The 14,864-nt window shown below is 42.0% G+C and overlaps 1 protein-coding gene across 1 annotated transcript in view; it reads left to right on the forward strand.

Moving 5' to 3' along the window:
• The window catches only part of SUCLG1 (succinate-CoA ligase GDP/ADP-forming subunit alpha), a 33,913-nt gene extending 19,707 nt beyond the window's left edge, over window positions 1-14,206 (forward strand). The window contains exons 6-9 of the mRNA XM_067704540.1: window positions 4,034-4,117; window positions 6,387-6,538; window positions 12,305-12,493; window positions 13,954-14,206. Of these exons, the coding sequence (XP_067560641.1) occupies window positions 4,034-4,117; window positions 6,387-6,538; window positions 12,305-12,493; window positions 13,954-13,980 (452 nt within the window). The 3' untranslated portion in view covers window positions 13,981-14,206. The remainder of the gene's footprint in view (window positions 1-4,033; window positions 4,118-6,386; window positions 6,539-12,304; window positions 12,494-13,953) is intronic.
• Window positions 14,207-14,864: the final 658 nt, after the last annotated feature.

The following is a 14,864-nucleotide window of genomic DNA, read 5'->3' on the forward strand; positions in this document are numbered from 1 at the left end:
GGAAACTAATAATTCTCCATTTCTAAAATTTTAAATTTCAGGAGTGCTGTATAAATAATATCAGGTAGTATGTAGCGTTTTGGGATTGGCTGTTTACACTCGGTACAATTCTCTGGAGATTCACCAGATTGTTGTGTCAGTAGTTCATTCATTTTTATTACTGAGTAGTATTCCAGGGTACGAATATGCCATAGTGTGTTTAATGATTCATCTGTTGAAAGACATTGGGATTGTTTCCAGTTTGGGGCTGTTACAAGTAAGGCTGCTATAAACATTTGTGTACTCGTTTTTATATAATCCAAGTCTTCGTTTCTTTGGGATGAATGCCCAGGAGGGCAGTTGCTAGGTTGGATGATAGTTGCATGTTTTTAAAGAAATTGCCAAATTGTTACCCATTTTACATTTCCGTCACCAGCGTATGTGTGATCCGGTTTTTCTGCATCCTTGCCAGCATTGGTAGTATCACAGTTTTTTATGTTAGCCATTCTGATAAGTGTACAGTGATATCTCATTGTAATAGTTTTAATTTACATTCCCCTGACGGCTAATGATATTGAACGTCTTTTCAGGTGCTTGTCCGTCATCTGTATATCTTCTTCAGTGAAGTGTTTCTTCATGTTTTTTTGCCCATGGTCTAATTGGGTTGTTTGCTTTTTCACTGTTGAGTTTTGAGAGTTCTTTATATATTCTAGATACTAGCACGTTGTTGGATATGTGGCTTACAAATATTTTCTCCCACTCTGTATTCATGCTCTTAACAGGATCTTTTGGAGAGCAAGAGTTTTTCATTTTGATGAAGTCTAACTTACTAATTTTTTTCTCCTGTGAAGTATGCTTTGGACCTCAAGTCTAATAAGTCTTTGCCTAGCCTTAAATACCTTTCTTGTTCCTGAAAGTTTTGTAGTTTTACATTTAAATCCCATGATCCAATTTCAGTTAATTTTTCTAGGTGTGAGACGTAGATCAAAGTTCTTTTTCGTCTACTTGTGTTCAGTTGCTTCAGCACCATTTATTGAAAAGATCATCTTTCTTCCATTGAGTTGCTTTTGCATTTTTGTCAGAAAAACAGTTGGCATATTTGTGTTGGTCTATTTCTGGATTTCACCAGTACCACACAATCTTGATACTATAGCTAAGAGATAAGTCTTGAAATTTTAGGTAGATCGCTTCCTTGCACTTTATTCTTTTTTAAATTATTTTAGTTCTTCTAGTTCCTTTACTTCATATAATTTTTAAGATGATCTTGTCTCTATTTACAGAAACTGTTGCTGGGATTTTGATGGGAATTGTGTTAAATCTTTATGTCAATCTGGGGGGAATAGACATGTTGACTATTTCAATCCATGAATGCAGTATATTTTCATTTATTTAGATTGTCTTTGATTTCTTTCACAAGCATTTTGTAGTTTTTAGCATATAAGTCCTGTATATGTTTTGTTAGATTTACACCTATTTCTTTTTTTTAAGAAAGCAATTGTAAATTTTATTGTATTTTAATTTTGGTGTCCATGTGCTCATGGCTAATGTATAGAAATACAATTGATTTTTGTTTATCTTGTATCTTGCAACGTTGCTGTAATCTAATGGGTTTTCTTGGTAGATTCCTTAGCATTTTCTTTGTAGACAAACATGTTATCTACAAATAGGGACAGTTTTATTTCTTCCTTTTAGGACACTCAAGAGAAAGTCTTTCTATCTATCCATGTTTTGCTTATTGCTGTGTTCTTCCTTCTTGGTATCATTTACCTTCTTTCTAGAGAATTTCCATTAGCCATTTTTTTATGATGGAACTGTTGGTGACAGATTATTTATTTTTCCCTCATCTGAGAATGTCTTTATTTCCCCTTCATCCTTAAAGGATAATTTCACTGGGTATAGGATTTAGGGTTGACAGTTCTTTTAGCACTTAAAAAATGTTGTTCCACTTCTTGCTTCCATGGGTTCTGATGAGAAAGCTGATGTCATTTGAGTTGTTTTTCCTGTTTAGGTAAGGTGTTACTTTTCTCTTGCTGCTTTCAAGATTTTTTTTTTTTTGTCTTTGTGTTTTCTGAAGTTTATTTATTAGGAGTTTTGGTGGGAATTTCTTTGGATTTATCCTCTTTGTGGTTTGTTCACCATTGTGTCACTGCTTGAGTCTTGAGGTCCCTAGTGACTCTGTCTTCTCTCCATCTTTCAGAGATTTCTTTTTTTTTTTTTTTTTTTTTTTTTTTTTGTGGTACGCGGGCCTCTCACCATTGTGGCCTATCCCTTTGCGGAGCACAGGCTCCGGACGTGCAGGCTCAGCAGCCATGGCTCACGGGCCCAGCCACTCTGCGGCACGTGGGATCTTCCCGGACCGAGGCACAAACCCGCGTCCCCTGCATCGGCAGGCAGACTCTCAACCACTGCGCCACCAGGGAAGCCCCTCAGAGATTTCTTATATTTGTTTTATATATGATGTCCAGGGTTTTTACTTGTACTTAGCAGGAAAAATACAGGAAAATACCCCTGTTTTTGGAAGCAGAAGTATCCTTATGATAGATTTTTTTTTTTTGCGGTACATGGGCCTCTCACTGTTGTGGCCTCTCCCGTTGCAGAGCACAGGCTCCGGACGCGCAGGCCCAGCGGCCATGGCTCACGGGCCCAGCCACTCCGCGGCATGTGGGATCTTCCCGGACCGGGGCACGAACCCGTGTCCCCTGCATTGGCAGGCGCACTCTCAACAACTGCGCCACCAGGGAAGCCCTATGATAGATATTTTTAAGTGATAGTCTCTTTTACTATATATGTATTTTAAGGATGGCAGGAGTAATTTACCCTAAAAACATTGCTTTCATTACCTTAAATGTATGCAGTTTGCATTTATATAAATTATGTATCATTTATATAATTAGATGAAAGCCCCTTAAAAGAATTACAAAATCCTTGTGCTACTGTTCACTATTATACTGATCCATTAAAAGACTAGAATAAATAGAACAGTTGTACTGCCCAGTAATCTAGGGTGTTGCCTGAACAAGAACATAATTCTATCATAAAAATCAATTAATCAATCATAATTCTATTCATAAGAATCAGGAGTGGAAAGGAGACTAGGTAATTCACACAAAGATATACAATTAAGTTACTGATTGTACTTTACTTAAAAGCTAAATGCATCAAATGCATACGTACGTAGGCATGACCTACCTAACCTTCTCAGTTATGAAAGGTCCCACAGAGGAGGGACTGTGTTAAGAAGAGAGAATGTAGATAGAAAGAAAGCTCTAAGAATAGGGAAAAACTGACGGATGAGACAGATGGGGGTTGGTGTTAGTGGTTGTCATTTGTCGTGAAATAGGATCCAGTTAGTGAATGGTCTTAAAACTCTTGGAATTAGATTTTGTTTGAGAGGGTGGTTGTTCTCCATTGATTTTCAGTATTGACCCATTTGGTACATATTTACTGAGCTCCTTCTGTGCCTGAACTGTGCTTGATACTGGGAACGCAGGTGTAGGGAAAACAGTCTTGTTTACTGACCCCCTGGAGGTTCCAGTCCAGCAAGAAAGACAGTCACTGCAGAATCTCCAACAGCATTGGCAGTCTCTTACCGAACCAGCGTAGGAGAACAGGGCTCTGTCTTGAGGAATCTGTGTGGTCAGGAGACAGCAAGCCTAACTATGAATTTATTTTCCTAAATCAGGGTTATTAGCCAAAGATTAATACTTGAAACTTATGCCTTCTTTTTTTTTCTTTATGGACCTTTTTATAGGTTTATTGTTCCATTTTACTGCATGTCTGCAGTCGTTTTACGTGGAAGACTTTAGGTCTCTCTTAACTGCTTTTATGGTCATAAAACAACCCTAACTAATAACACACTTTCTTCTCTATATAACTTTTAAAATCTCCCTGCTATAATTTAGGTCTTTTCTTCTTATTTCATGACCTGATGTTATCGTTTATTTGGTTGACAAATTGTAAAATGGGTTTTATAGATACCTGTGTTTGTAATTTATTTTACTGTATGATAGTCATATGAACACAACCTAATATTATTGAATTCTCTTTCTTTAAGGTATCGTGTCCAGATCTGGCACCCTGACTTATGAAGCAGTTCATCAAACAACACAAGTTGGGTTGGGGCAGTCTTTGTGCATTGGTGAGGGATTTTTTTGCTAAACTCATTTTATTGGGGTTCACTATCTTCCCTGAATAAGTATAATGATAATTATTGATTTGATTATTTGTGAGAGATTTTGATGCCATTTTATTAAAAAGATGTTGTGATCTTGAATTTAATTTGCTTATACGTGAAGCTGACTGTTATATTTTCAAGATTCATGGTCTGGGATTTGATTTCCGAGCTTCAGAACAAACATCCTGGGACGTGTGTCTCCTGGAGAGCCTTGGGCCTTGAAAACAGCTGTTACTTAGCTTGCTGGGAAGAAAGGGTCCTTCAAAATAGGACTTTCATTACTGTAATTCGCATTTTGTTATCATTACCAGCTGTCACTCAGTGCTTCACAGTCACTGAATTCTCTGCCAATCATTATCTCACTCTTAAGGCAACCCCCCGAGGCACCGCTGAGCTGGCATGTCGTCCTGTGGCAGCGTTATTGGTGGAGGAGGGTTGAGCTCCCTGGAACCTCTCTCTTTGCCACATCATACTGCCTCCCGCTTACAAATATAAAAAAGTTTTTACATTTTGAAATAATCTTGGTATTTGTTGCCAAAAGCCAGGCGAAGTTCTCATTTTATAAATATTCCTTCAAACTTTTAGAATATCTTTTAGAGGCTTATCAAAGGCAGCATTTTATGATAAAAAATTATAAAATATAACCCTGTAGTATTTTTATTAAGACTCAAATTCGTGGGCTTCCCTGGTGGCGCAGTGATTCAGAGTCCGCCTGCCGATGCAGGGGACACGGGTTCGTGCCCCGGTCCGGGAGGGTCCCACATGCCACGGAGCGGCTGGGCCTGTGAGCCATGGCCGCTGAGCCTGCGCGTCCGGAGCCTGTGCTCCGCAACGGGAGAGGCCACAGCAGTGAGAGGCCCGCGTACCGCAAAAAAAAAAAAAAAAAGACTCAAATTCGTAAAATCACTATGAAACATTAATTTAGCTTTTCTATGCGCAGAAGCACAATCTATGATACAAGATAGCGTGATGGAAAATAAGAAAAGATTTTGAAATAGAGTTGGCAGTTCTGTCTTCTGTAGCCTCTGTTTTTAATTTGTGAACGAAGAGTAATAATTGCCATGTCACAGAGAGTTTGGAGGGATGAGGAAATGGCGGGCCCGACGTGTGCTAAGGCACAGGACATGACACGTGGCTGGCACTCAGTGGATGCCGCTTCTCTTCCTCAGTTTCATTCTTGAGTGGTGTGTTGAAGAGTAGGGAGCCAGTCCTGCGTATTTATCTATTATAAAATACATTTTTATAACTTAAAAATTTAAGAGTGTCAGCCAGTCTGTAGGGAATATTGCCTGGAGTCCAAGTACTTGTGCTAAAAAGCCATGTGCCTATAGTGGAGCCTCTGTGTGTGGTCTCTTGTCATCTCTCACTTTGGGTCAGAGGTAAGAGGGATCAAGACACCCCCCCCTCCCCTCACTGGGACTTGTGTCTTAACTTGCAAGTGGTTCCTGTGCAATGTCCCTCATGAAAGAGTTACTTTGTGCAAAGAAATGGGTTAAGTGTTTAATCAGAGAAGATATTCTCACCAATACACATTTTCTTAAATGTTCATTTTTTTTTTTTTTTACTGTAGAAGAAATACAAATGTCCAATATTTATTTCCAATGTGGTATTAAGTCTCCAATATGGTAATAAAGTTTGCGGTTCATGTGAAAATAACAAATCACAGCGAACTACCACAGTGAAGGTAATGTTAACACGCAGACACACACAGACAGACACACACGCCAGATTAGCTAATCCAGATTATTTTTAATTTCAGAATTTATCGTCTGTTATATACAAGGTACTGATAATGAACTACTCACCAGAAGCCAACAAAGTTAAAAGTTATAACATAGAAAACAGTAATTCATGTCCCTGAAAAAGCTAATGTGTTTTCAGAAGTAAAGTTCTCCTAATTAGGGAAACTATATAGAAAGCTCATTTTTAAAGAACTATCTAGGAATAATTTTGTGGGAGGGAGGAGTCTTGATAAGGAGTTAAACAAAAAGAGGGCTGTTTTTGTGACTAACAGGAACCCACCACCACCGTTTAGCATTCATGTGATATTATAAGCAGAAATAAATGTAGCATTTTGTGATTTTTAAATGTTAAATGCAAGAGTGATGACACATTTAAAAATATTGGTAAGAAAGGGGTAGGCAAAATAAGAAACCAGGTAAAACAGCATTTCCTGACCTGAATTATATGATTCATCCAGTTTTCAGCTGGTGATATTCTTTGACTTTTCCAGGCATTGGAGGTGATCCTTTCAATGGAACAGATTTTACTGACTGCCTTGAAATCTTTCTGAACGATCCGGCCACAGAAGGTATCATATTGATTGGCGAAATTGGTGGTAATGCAGAAGAAAATGCTGCAGAATTTTTGAGGCAGCATAATTCAGTAAGTTTGGGTTTGGAAAAAAATATATATAGCTCTTTGCCCTTGAATAATATCACCGGTTTGTTTTAGAAGTTATTTTGTTTTTTTTCAAAGATAAATTTTTTAAGCAAACGTGAAAGATAAAGTTAAACCTTGTTGAGCTGCACCTGGAGTACTGGCCACTCAGGGAACTTGGGACCCTTTCTGGGTGGATTCTCCTCCCCGTTTCCCCTGGGGCCTGTTCTCTGCTTCTCGAATGAATCCTCCCCCCAGGCATCTCCTCACACTTCATGGTAGGTCAGTTGGCCTCCTGCTGAAGGGAGAACTTCCAGGCCATCAGCCTGAAAGCTGTCATTTGACCTGCGTATTTCCATTTTCACCTGTCATTGGTGTCCTTTCTCCTCATCTCAGGGGATGTGTGTTCTTTCTCTGTCAAGGCTGACCTTCTAAAGAACCTGTCCTTTATACCCTTTTCCAGGAGCTTGCCTCCCTCTAGCTTCAGTCTATCCTTGTAGAGTAGCACTTCGCTTCAAAGGTCAAGTAGAAAAGCTTTATTAACTATGTCCTATGAAGGCTTTCCTTGTTGCCTCTCCCTTCGAATGAAAAAGAATAGTGTGGCGTTGTATCATAATTTCACGTAACTTAAGGGAATTAAGCTCTGTGCCTGGGGTGAAGGAGGGTGGTGGGAAGAGAAAGAGAGAGGGCACAGTAACGACGGAAGCAGCCTGGTGCCTGCCAGCCCCCAGTCAGTGAACGTGTGCTCTGGACCACTGCGGCAAAGACCTGGGGAGAGCATTCACATGGTTTCCAGGATGTTCCTGACACTGACGAATGAGTGAAGATGCATCTTCAGGAGGCCGCGCAGGAGGGCGGGAGATAACTTGTGTCTACGCTTGTAAAAGAGATTGAGAGTGAATGCATCAAAATTAAATGCCGCTGAAAAATAATGAGTAACGGAGAGTTAAAGGAACCGATAATATCACCTGTAGGGTAGTGTATACAGAGTGATGCATATGTAATTGAAGGAATTTTCAAGGGCTATTTTGAGTCTACTTGATTTTCTTCTGTGGTAATTTTAAAAGTTCCCGTTACTCTCTGGATCTCTTACTTTTTCTTTTTTCCTTTTTATTCACTCCCTGATCCTCAGCAGTTTGGCTTCTGTCTGCCACTTAGAAACTGTGTGACCTTGGGCATGTTCCTTAACTTCACTGTGCCTCAGTTTCCTCATTGGCAAAATAGGGATACAGTAGTGTCTTGCTCCCAGCATCCTTGTAGGACTCTTATGTTATGGCTCAGTAACATAGAGGAGAGCTGCCCTGGGCACGTGGTAAGCACTCTTAGTAAGCAGCTGTTCGCTGCTGCTGTCGGATCTGCTGTCCACCCTGGCGTTGCTCTCGCGCTAGTCACCAGGGCCTCCATTCATCCTCCTGGCTCTTCTCATCTTTATTCTTCCCCAGATAGTGCCTGTTCCCTAAGTGCGAATGGTCGTTGCGTATAATCAGCATCACACTTCATGCAGTTCCCAAGGCAGAAACCTCAGAACCATCGTGTTTTTTTTTTTTAATAAATTTATGTATTTTATTTTATTTTTGGCTGGTTGGGTCTTCGTTGCTGCACGCGGGCTTTTCTCTGGTTGTGGCGAGCGGGGGCTACTCTTCGTTGCGGTGCGCAGGCTTCTCATTGCGGTGGCTTCTCTTGTTGGGAGCACGGGCTCTAGAGCGCAGGCTAAATAGTTGCGGCACACGGGCTCAGTAGTTGTGGCTCACGGGCTCTAGAGTGCAGGCTCGGTAGTTGTGGTGCACGGGCTTAGTTGCTCCGCGGCATGTGGGATCTTCCCGGACCAGGGCTCGAACCCGTGTCCCCTGCATTGGCAGGCAGATTCTTAACCACTGCGCCACCAGGGAAACCCCAGAACCGTCTTTTATTTCTCCCTCAGCTCTTGCTTCCACTCAGTTACCGAGATCTGTCTCTGAGATCTTAGCAGTTTGTGGAGATTGAGAGCATTGTCATCTGTAATTAGTCCCTCTGCTCTGGTGCAGGCTCTCATCTTATCTCACCTGGACCACTTCGGTAATTTTTTTCCTGATATCTCTGCTCCTCTTTCCCTCCACCTCCCCACCCCCCACCCCCACCCCCCCCCCCCCGCCAGCCTGCTTATTGCCATCCATGTAGGACAAAGGGCAGACTTAGCATGGTATTCCAGCCCCTCACACACCACCCTGACCCTCCTTTTCAGATCCGTGTCCCATCTGATGTGCCGGTTGTTTTCATCCTCACTTGCCTTTGCTTGTTCCTTCTGCAAGGCGTGCTTAGTTAACACCTGACTGTCACTCTAGACTGTATTATGGAGAGCAAGGAGCTGGTGTACTTGGTGCCCAGCGCAGTCCTCTGGCATGTTAGGAACCAGTAAATGGCAAATAGTGAAAGAATAAAGTAAATTGTTAGGAGATGGGAGTAAAATGTTATTAGAGTCTCTTGAGCTCAGAAAGTTTGTGAAGTTTAAAATTTAGGTAAAAACTGACTTCTTTTTACAAAAAAAAGTTTAGGTTATATGACATTACAGTCATCCCTTGGTATCTGCATGGGTTTGGTTCCAGTACCCCTGCAGAAATCCATGCATGCTCAGTGCCTTATATAAAATGGCATAGTGTTTGCATATAAGCTACATACATCCTCTCATATACTTTGTCTCTAGATTACTTATAATACCTAATAGAGTGTAAATGCTTTGTTAATAGTTGCTAGCATGGTAGGTTTAAGTTTTACTTTTTGGAACTTTCTGGAATCTTTTTCCCACATACATTTTCTATTCTCTGATGCAGACCCTGTGGGTATGGAGGGCCAACTGTACACCGTAATTTAAAAACGTATATAGAATACATGAATAGCTTGAGTAGCTTAGAATTTAGTGGGAAAAACTAAGCTTTACATTTTGTTTCATTTGGCACATGTATTCCTATTCCTGGTTGGTCTCATGGAACTAAGTTTTATTGAGGGCCTACTGTGTACGAGATTCTAGCTTGGACATTTCAGGTGACATATTCAGCACTTAGCACAGTAACTGACGCAGAGCGAACACTCAGTAATGTCGCCTCCTGCTACAACTACTATTATTATCATCATGATGACAGTAATTATTTGCAGGAGTGGTGTTGTTTAATCTTGACCCTCGGATTAGATGTTTTTGTCCTTTTATGAGTAAGGAAACTGGCAGCTTGCCGATGGCAGGCACACAGCAAACCAGCCAGGGCTGAGGTTCCTACCCAGGTCTGCCTGACTTCTGCTTTACGCTGTGAGGGGTCAGGAGTCAGGTTGCTGGGCTCAAGGACAAGAGTCCACAGTCCGGGGCATCTGCTTGGACTCTAGTCATGCCATCCTAACTTGTCTTCCTGTTTTTAGGCTTCCACGCTTCTCATTTCTGTATCCTGTTCTCAGACTACACTTTTTTTTTTTTTTTTTTTCTGGTACGTGGGCCTCTCACTGTTGTGGCCTCTCCCGTTGCGGAGCACAGGCTCCGGACGCGCAGGCTCAGCGGCCATGGCTCACAGGCCCAGCCGCTCCGCGGCATGTGGGATCTTCCCGGACCGGGGCACGAACCCACGTCCCCTGCATTGGCAGGTGGACTCTCAACCACTGCGCCACCAGGGAAGCCCCAGACTACGCTTTTTCATAGTCTTTTCAATTCTAGTTTACGCTCCTTAAAAAATCTCAAGTGACTCTTCTTCGTCAATAGGACAGAGTGTACATTTGTTTGACATTCTAGGTTCATCCTAATCTTGTTTCTTTCTAGTGTAATATTCCCACCATTTGAGGATAGGGACAGAGGGATCCAGTGGAAACTGGCGCCACTCGAATACCAGGTGCTCACATCCTTTGCAGAGCCTACAAGTGAATAAGTAAATGACTTACAGAGTCTTTTCATCTCAGTTCTCTACTATGGTAGATGCTGGGCATACAGAAATAAGTGAAAACGTAGTCCCGGCGTTCAGAGATTCATGGTTTAGGAGGGGAGCACGTGGGGAATAAGCTACAGCCAGTGTGCTGTGGGTAACGGCAGAAATGTGTCAGAGGCACAGCAGAGTCTCTGAACAGGAGATGAGCAGCTAACCAGCACTTGTGGAGAGAGCGGGAGGGGGGTTGGGAGTTGGAGAGCTTAGGGGTGAAGAAGGGGCTTGAGCCAGGCCTTAAAAATTAAGTCAGAATTTGCCAGGTATCCAAGGAGGATGGAGAACTTTCTCAGCAGAGAGGGGCCCAGAGGCAGAGCCGTCTGGCATTCCTGGAGGGTAAAGAGCAGGGAGGAATGGTGGGGGCAGGACTGGAGTAAAGAGCGTCAGACACGCGGAGCCTGGCGTGCTGGTGCCTTCACGCGAGTCAGCTTAGCCCAAGCGAACTGTGCCAGTGACCTTGCGCTGCCATGCACTTGCACTTTAAAAAAAGCCAGTTTCCTTTAAGAATGTCCTTAAAGAAGCAGTAAGAATTATTAATTTTATTAAGTCTCGACCCTGGAGTCAGTATTTTGTGATGAAGTGGGAAGTAAAGCACTTTGCCAGTTGAGTTGTGAGCTGAACTAGCTGCTTTTTTCATGCAACACGTTTTATTTGAAAGAATGTCTGGCAGGCAGACTGGTTGTTCAGACCTTGGTATTTATTTGGCGGATCTTTTCTCAAAAATGAACAAAGCAATCCTGCTGTGTCAAGGAAAACAACTCCTCGTATTCGTTGACAGTGATAAAGTTTGAACTTGCAAATGTATATTTTTGGAAAACTTGTTTCTGCCACCATGAACTTCACCCTACTAAAGACTTTTCTAAGGAGATTGGCGGTGATACTGAAGAGTGATTTGATGATGTTGAATGAGGAAGTGTATCAGCACTTGGAAGAGCTACATAACTCAGTGAATCTGTATTTTCCTTCTGACCAATGGATGTTACAAAATCATTGTAGGCAAAAGATCCAGAATGATGAATGAATTTTGAGGTAACAAAGGACTGTGGTTTCAGGTTACCATTTGAAGAGGTTTGTGTAGTGCCAAGGAATATCCTGTTATCTGACAGATATTAAAATACTTCTCCCTTTTCCAAGTACATATGTGTGTGAGGCCAGATTTTCTCTTGTACTTCAGCCAAACTAACATATTTGCAGTAGATTTAATGCAAAAGCATTAAGACAGAGTTATGTTGAACTAAAACAACCTGATCTGTGTCTTAATTCGTTATCACAAATCACATAACTTATGTATTTTCAAGTGTGCTTTTTTGTTTTTCAAACGAAAGAGTGACATATGTATTTGTAAAACAGCTTGTGGGGGTGAATTTGAAGTTTAATATCTTAACAGGTAACAGTTTTGCTTCAGGATTGTTTTTTTGAGTTTGTAGGAAGAGTCAAGTCATCTCAAAGGAGAATGCAGTGGTTTCAGTCATAGCTCAATATTTGTGTTGTTTTCTTTTTTTATTTTATTTATTTATTATTTTCTGTACCCGGGCCTCTCACTGCTGTGGCCTCTCCCGTTGCGGAGCACAGGCTCCGGACGCGCAGGCTCAGCGGCCATGGCTCATGGGCCCAGCCGCTCCACGGCATGTGGGATCTTCCCGGACCGGGGCACAAACCCGCGTCCCCTGCATCGGCAGGCGGACTCTCAACCACTGCGCCACCGGGGAAGCCCGTGTTGTTTTCTTATTGAAGATTAGTGAAGGGCCCCAGCCATTTGCCATTTTCTGGCAGAGTCATGAGTCGGAGGTCCAGTTTCGATCAACTTCTTCATCAGAGTGTCTAAAATCCCATTTTCCAGGGTCCCAAGGCCAAGCCTGTGGTGTCCTTCATTGCTGGTTTAACTGCTCCTCCCGGCAGAAGAATGGGTCACGCGGGGGCAATTATTGCTGGAGGAAAAGGTGGAGCTAAAGAGAAGATCGCAGCCCTGCAGAGTGCGGGAGTTGTGGTCAGCATGTCCCCTGCACAGCTGGGAACCACCATATACAAGGTGAGCTGGAACAGTGGCCTGAGTGCTCGGAAGTTACTGGCCTTAAAAGTGGGAGGCCACACAGGGTGCCTGGAAACCATGGTGTTTTCTTCTGGGTCTCTCCTGTTTCTTTCTTTCCGGTGTGCAGCTTAACAGTCTCTAGCAACTCCACCTTTTGGTCCTAATGTTCTAATCGGGCATGACAAGGAATAGTGTTCTGATTCAAAAACTTTATTCTTCAAACATCTAGATTTGCTCTTTTGTGGGTAGTAAGGTATGATATACAAAAAAGCATTTCAGAGTCCGTAAGTGTCCTGAATTCCATTTTGGGGGTTGTGCAGAGAATTGCCTTGTGTTTTGTTTTTTTCCATCGAGGGCCTTTGGGATATAGCTATGCTAACTCCATAGGTTTTTTTCCCAAGGAGAGAGGTTAAAGACCGACTAAGAAGAAATGAAAACTGGGAGTCAGGATGGAGGGAGATCTAAAGAGGCTGGGGGTTTTCAGATTTTAGTTGGTGTCTTCCATAATCTCTTTGCAGTGATTTTTGGCCTATCTCTTTGAGTGATCATTTAAGGCTCTCTCTCTCTCTCTCTTTACTTTTTTGATGATTATGGACTTTACAAAAAAACCCCACAAAAAACAAAACTTTTTGCACATGCTGAAAACAGGCCCCGATTGTCTTCCCAGGAGGGAACAATGTTTTGGCATAATCTTCTTTGGCATTGTCTTAGGGATAATAAAATTAACTCCTTGTTTTATTGACTCCCTGCATGATCGTGTCTTGTGGAATGTGACACAGTGTGCCATAGTGTTTAAAAGAAATCTGGGTGGTTAGGGAGTGTGTGAAGAATTTTGTTTAAAAGAGGGGAAGGAAGAGAAAAAGCAAATAAATGTTTGAATTCACATCAGAGACATGTGTTACCATTTTACTCCAGTAGGTGGCAGCAGGCACCTACACATTTTGCTGCATTCTAATGGTTACAATCTAGAGAAATGTGGTTTTCAGTATTGTTTCCTTTTCATATATTTCTGAGGTTCTTGACGTTTGGTTTAAATCTGAACTGAATCTGTGTTCAGTTTTATTCTCTGAAAAACTAAACAAATCCATTGTTTTATTAAAAGGGCTGGTGTGTGTCACGTGTAGCGTTAAAGGTTTGGATAAGCACAGTCAGGTCTGTCAGCTCCTAATGATAACACTGCCATAGAAAACAAGAGTAATTCAAAGCCTCGCAGCCCCCGCGTTTAGGAGACAAAGTTGAAGCTCCGCATCTAGCTTAGTGAAATTCAGACTGACACGCGCTCATTTGAAAACTGTCATTTTGTGTTCAGTAACCTCATCCTGGTATTTTACTTCTATAATTTTTGGTTGCTCATTGGATCCTAAAAACAAGACGTTTTAAGAATCATTTTGACCGTGAATGTAATTTGGATTTTTAATCTTTAATCCCCTCTCTCTTCTCCCTCTCTCCTGTTCCTGAAGGAGTTTGAAAAGAGGAAGATGCTATGAAAGAAAAACAAACGAAATGTTCCCTAAACCTATGGACGAATCACTGTAGCAATGTGAGCCGGCGGCCGTTTGCTTCTGTCATCCACTGACTGTCCACCCGCGCTCCTGTTGCTGGTCTTGCAGCACAACGGGAAGCCAAAGCGAGGTTTAGAGTGTCCTACGCTGAGACGTTTTAACCTCACTGAATAACAGAGACAGCCAATAAATCTACCACTTGATTTGAAAATGGTTTTGGAGGCTTTTTATTATTCCACCGTGGGGCTGGGGGGGAGTGGGAGAAATGGAGGGTGTGTGTGTGTGTTTGTGCACAAGTGTGTGTGTGTGCACGAGCGTGTGTGCACATGCGTGTGCATATATGTGTGTTTCAGTGGGCTCTGTAGGGGACATTGTAACTAAAACTTTTGAGAGAATGGGTGTAAACATTTCAGTTGGGCTTTTATCAGAGTGATTTTACATCTCTTTGAGTTACATTTTTCTCATGCATCCATAGAATCGTCCCCATCTTGTAGGATAGTTTTGAAGATTCGAGATAAATATATTAAGTCCTTGGCACGTGATAAGGCAAACTAATTGTTGTCAGTGCCACCATTATCATCATCATCACCATCACTAGGATTTAGGCGGGAGCTCATCCATGTTTCAGTTTTTGCCTAATTGGGAAATGGAAGGTCTTCAACGATGCTTTGTTTTTCTGTGGTTCTGCGGAGGGCTCTGCCCTTCCCCACCCAGAGCCTCCATTTCTTTGTTTGAGGTTTAAGCCATTCACTGCAAGAAAGCAGGAGACCTATTATCCATCCTTTTGTTTAAAAGGGAGCTTGTTAACAGGAAACAATTCCAGTGGAGAGACAAAATATTCTCACATTGTGTAACTGCCCTGGAAGAAA

Source organism: Pseudorca crassidens, chromosome 14, assembly GCF_039906515.1.
Source record: "Pseudorca crassidens isolate mPseCra1 chromosome 14, mPseCra1.hap1, whole genome shotgun sequence".
Classification (NCBI taxonomy): domain Eukaryota; kingdom Metazoa; phylum Chordata; class Mammalia; order Artiodactyla; family Delphinidae; genus Pseudorca; species Pseudorca crassidens.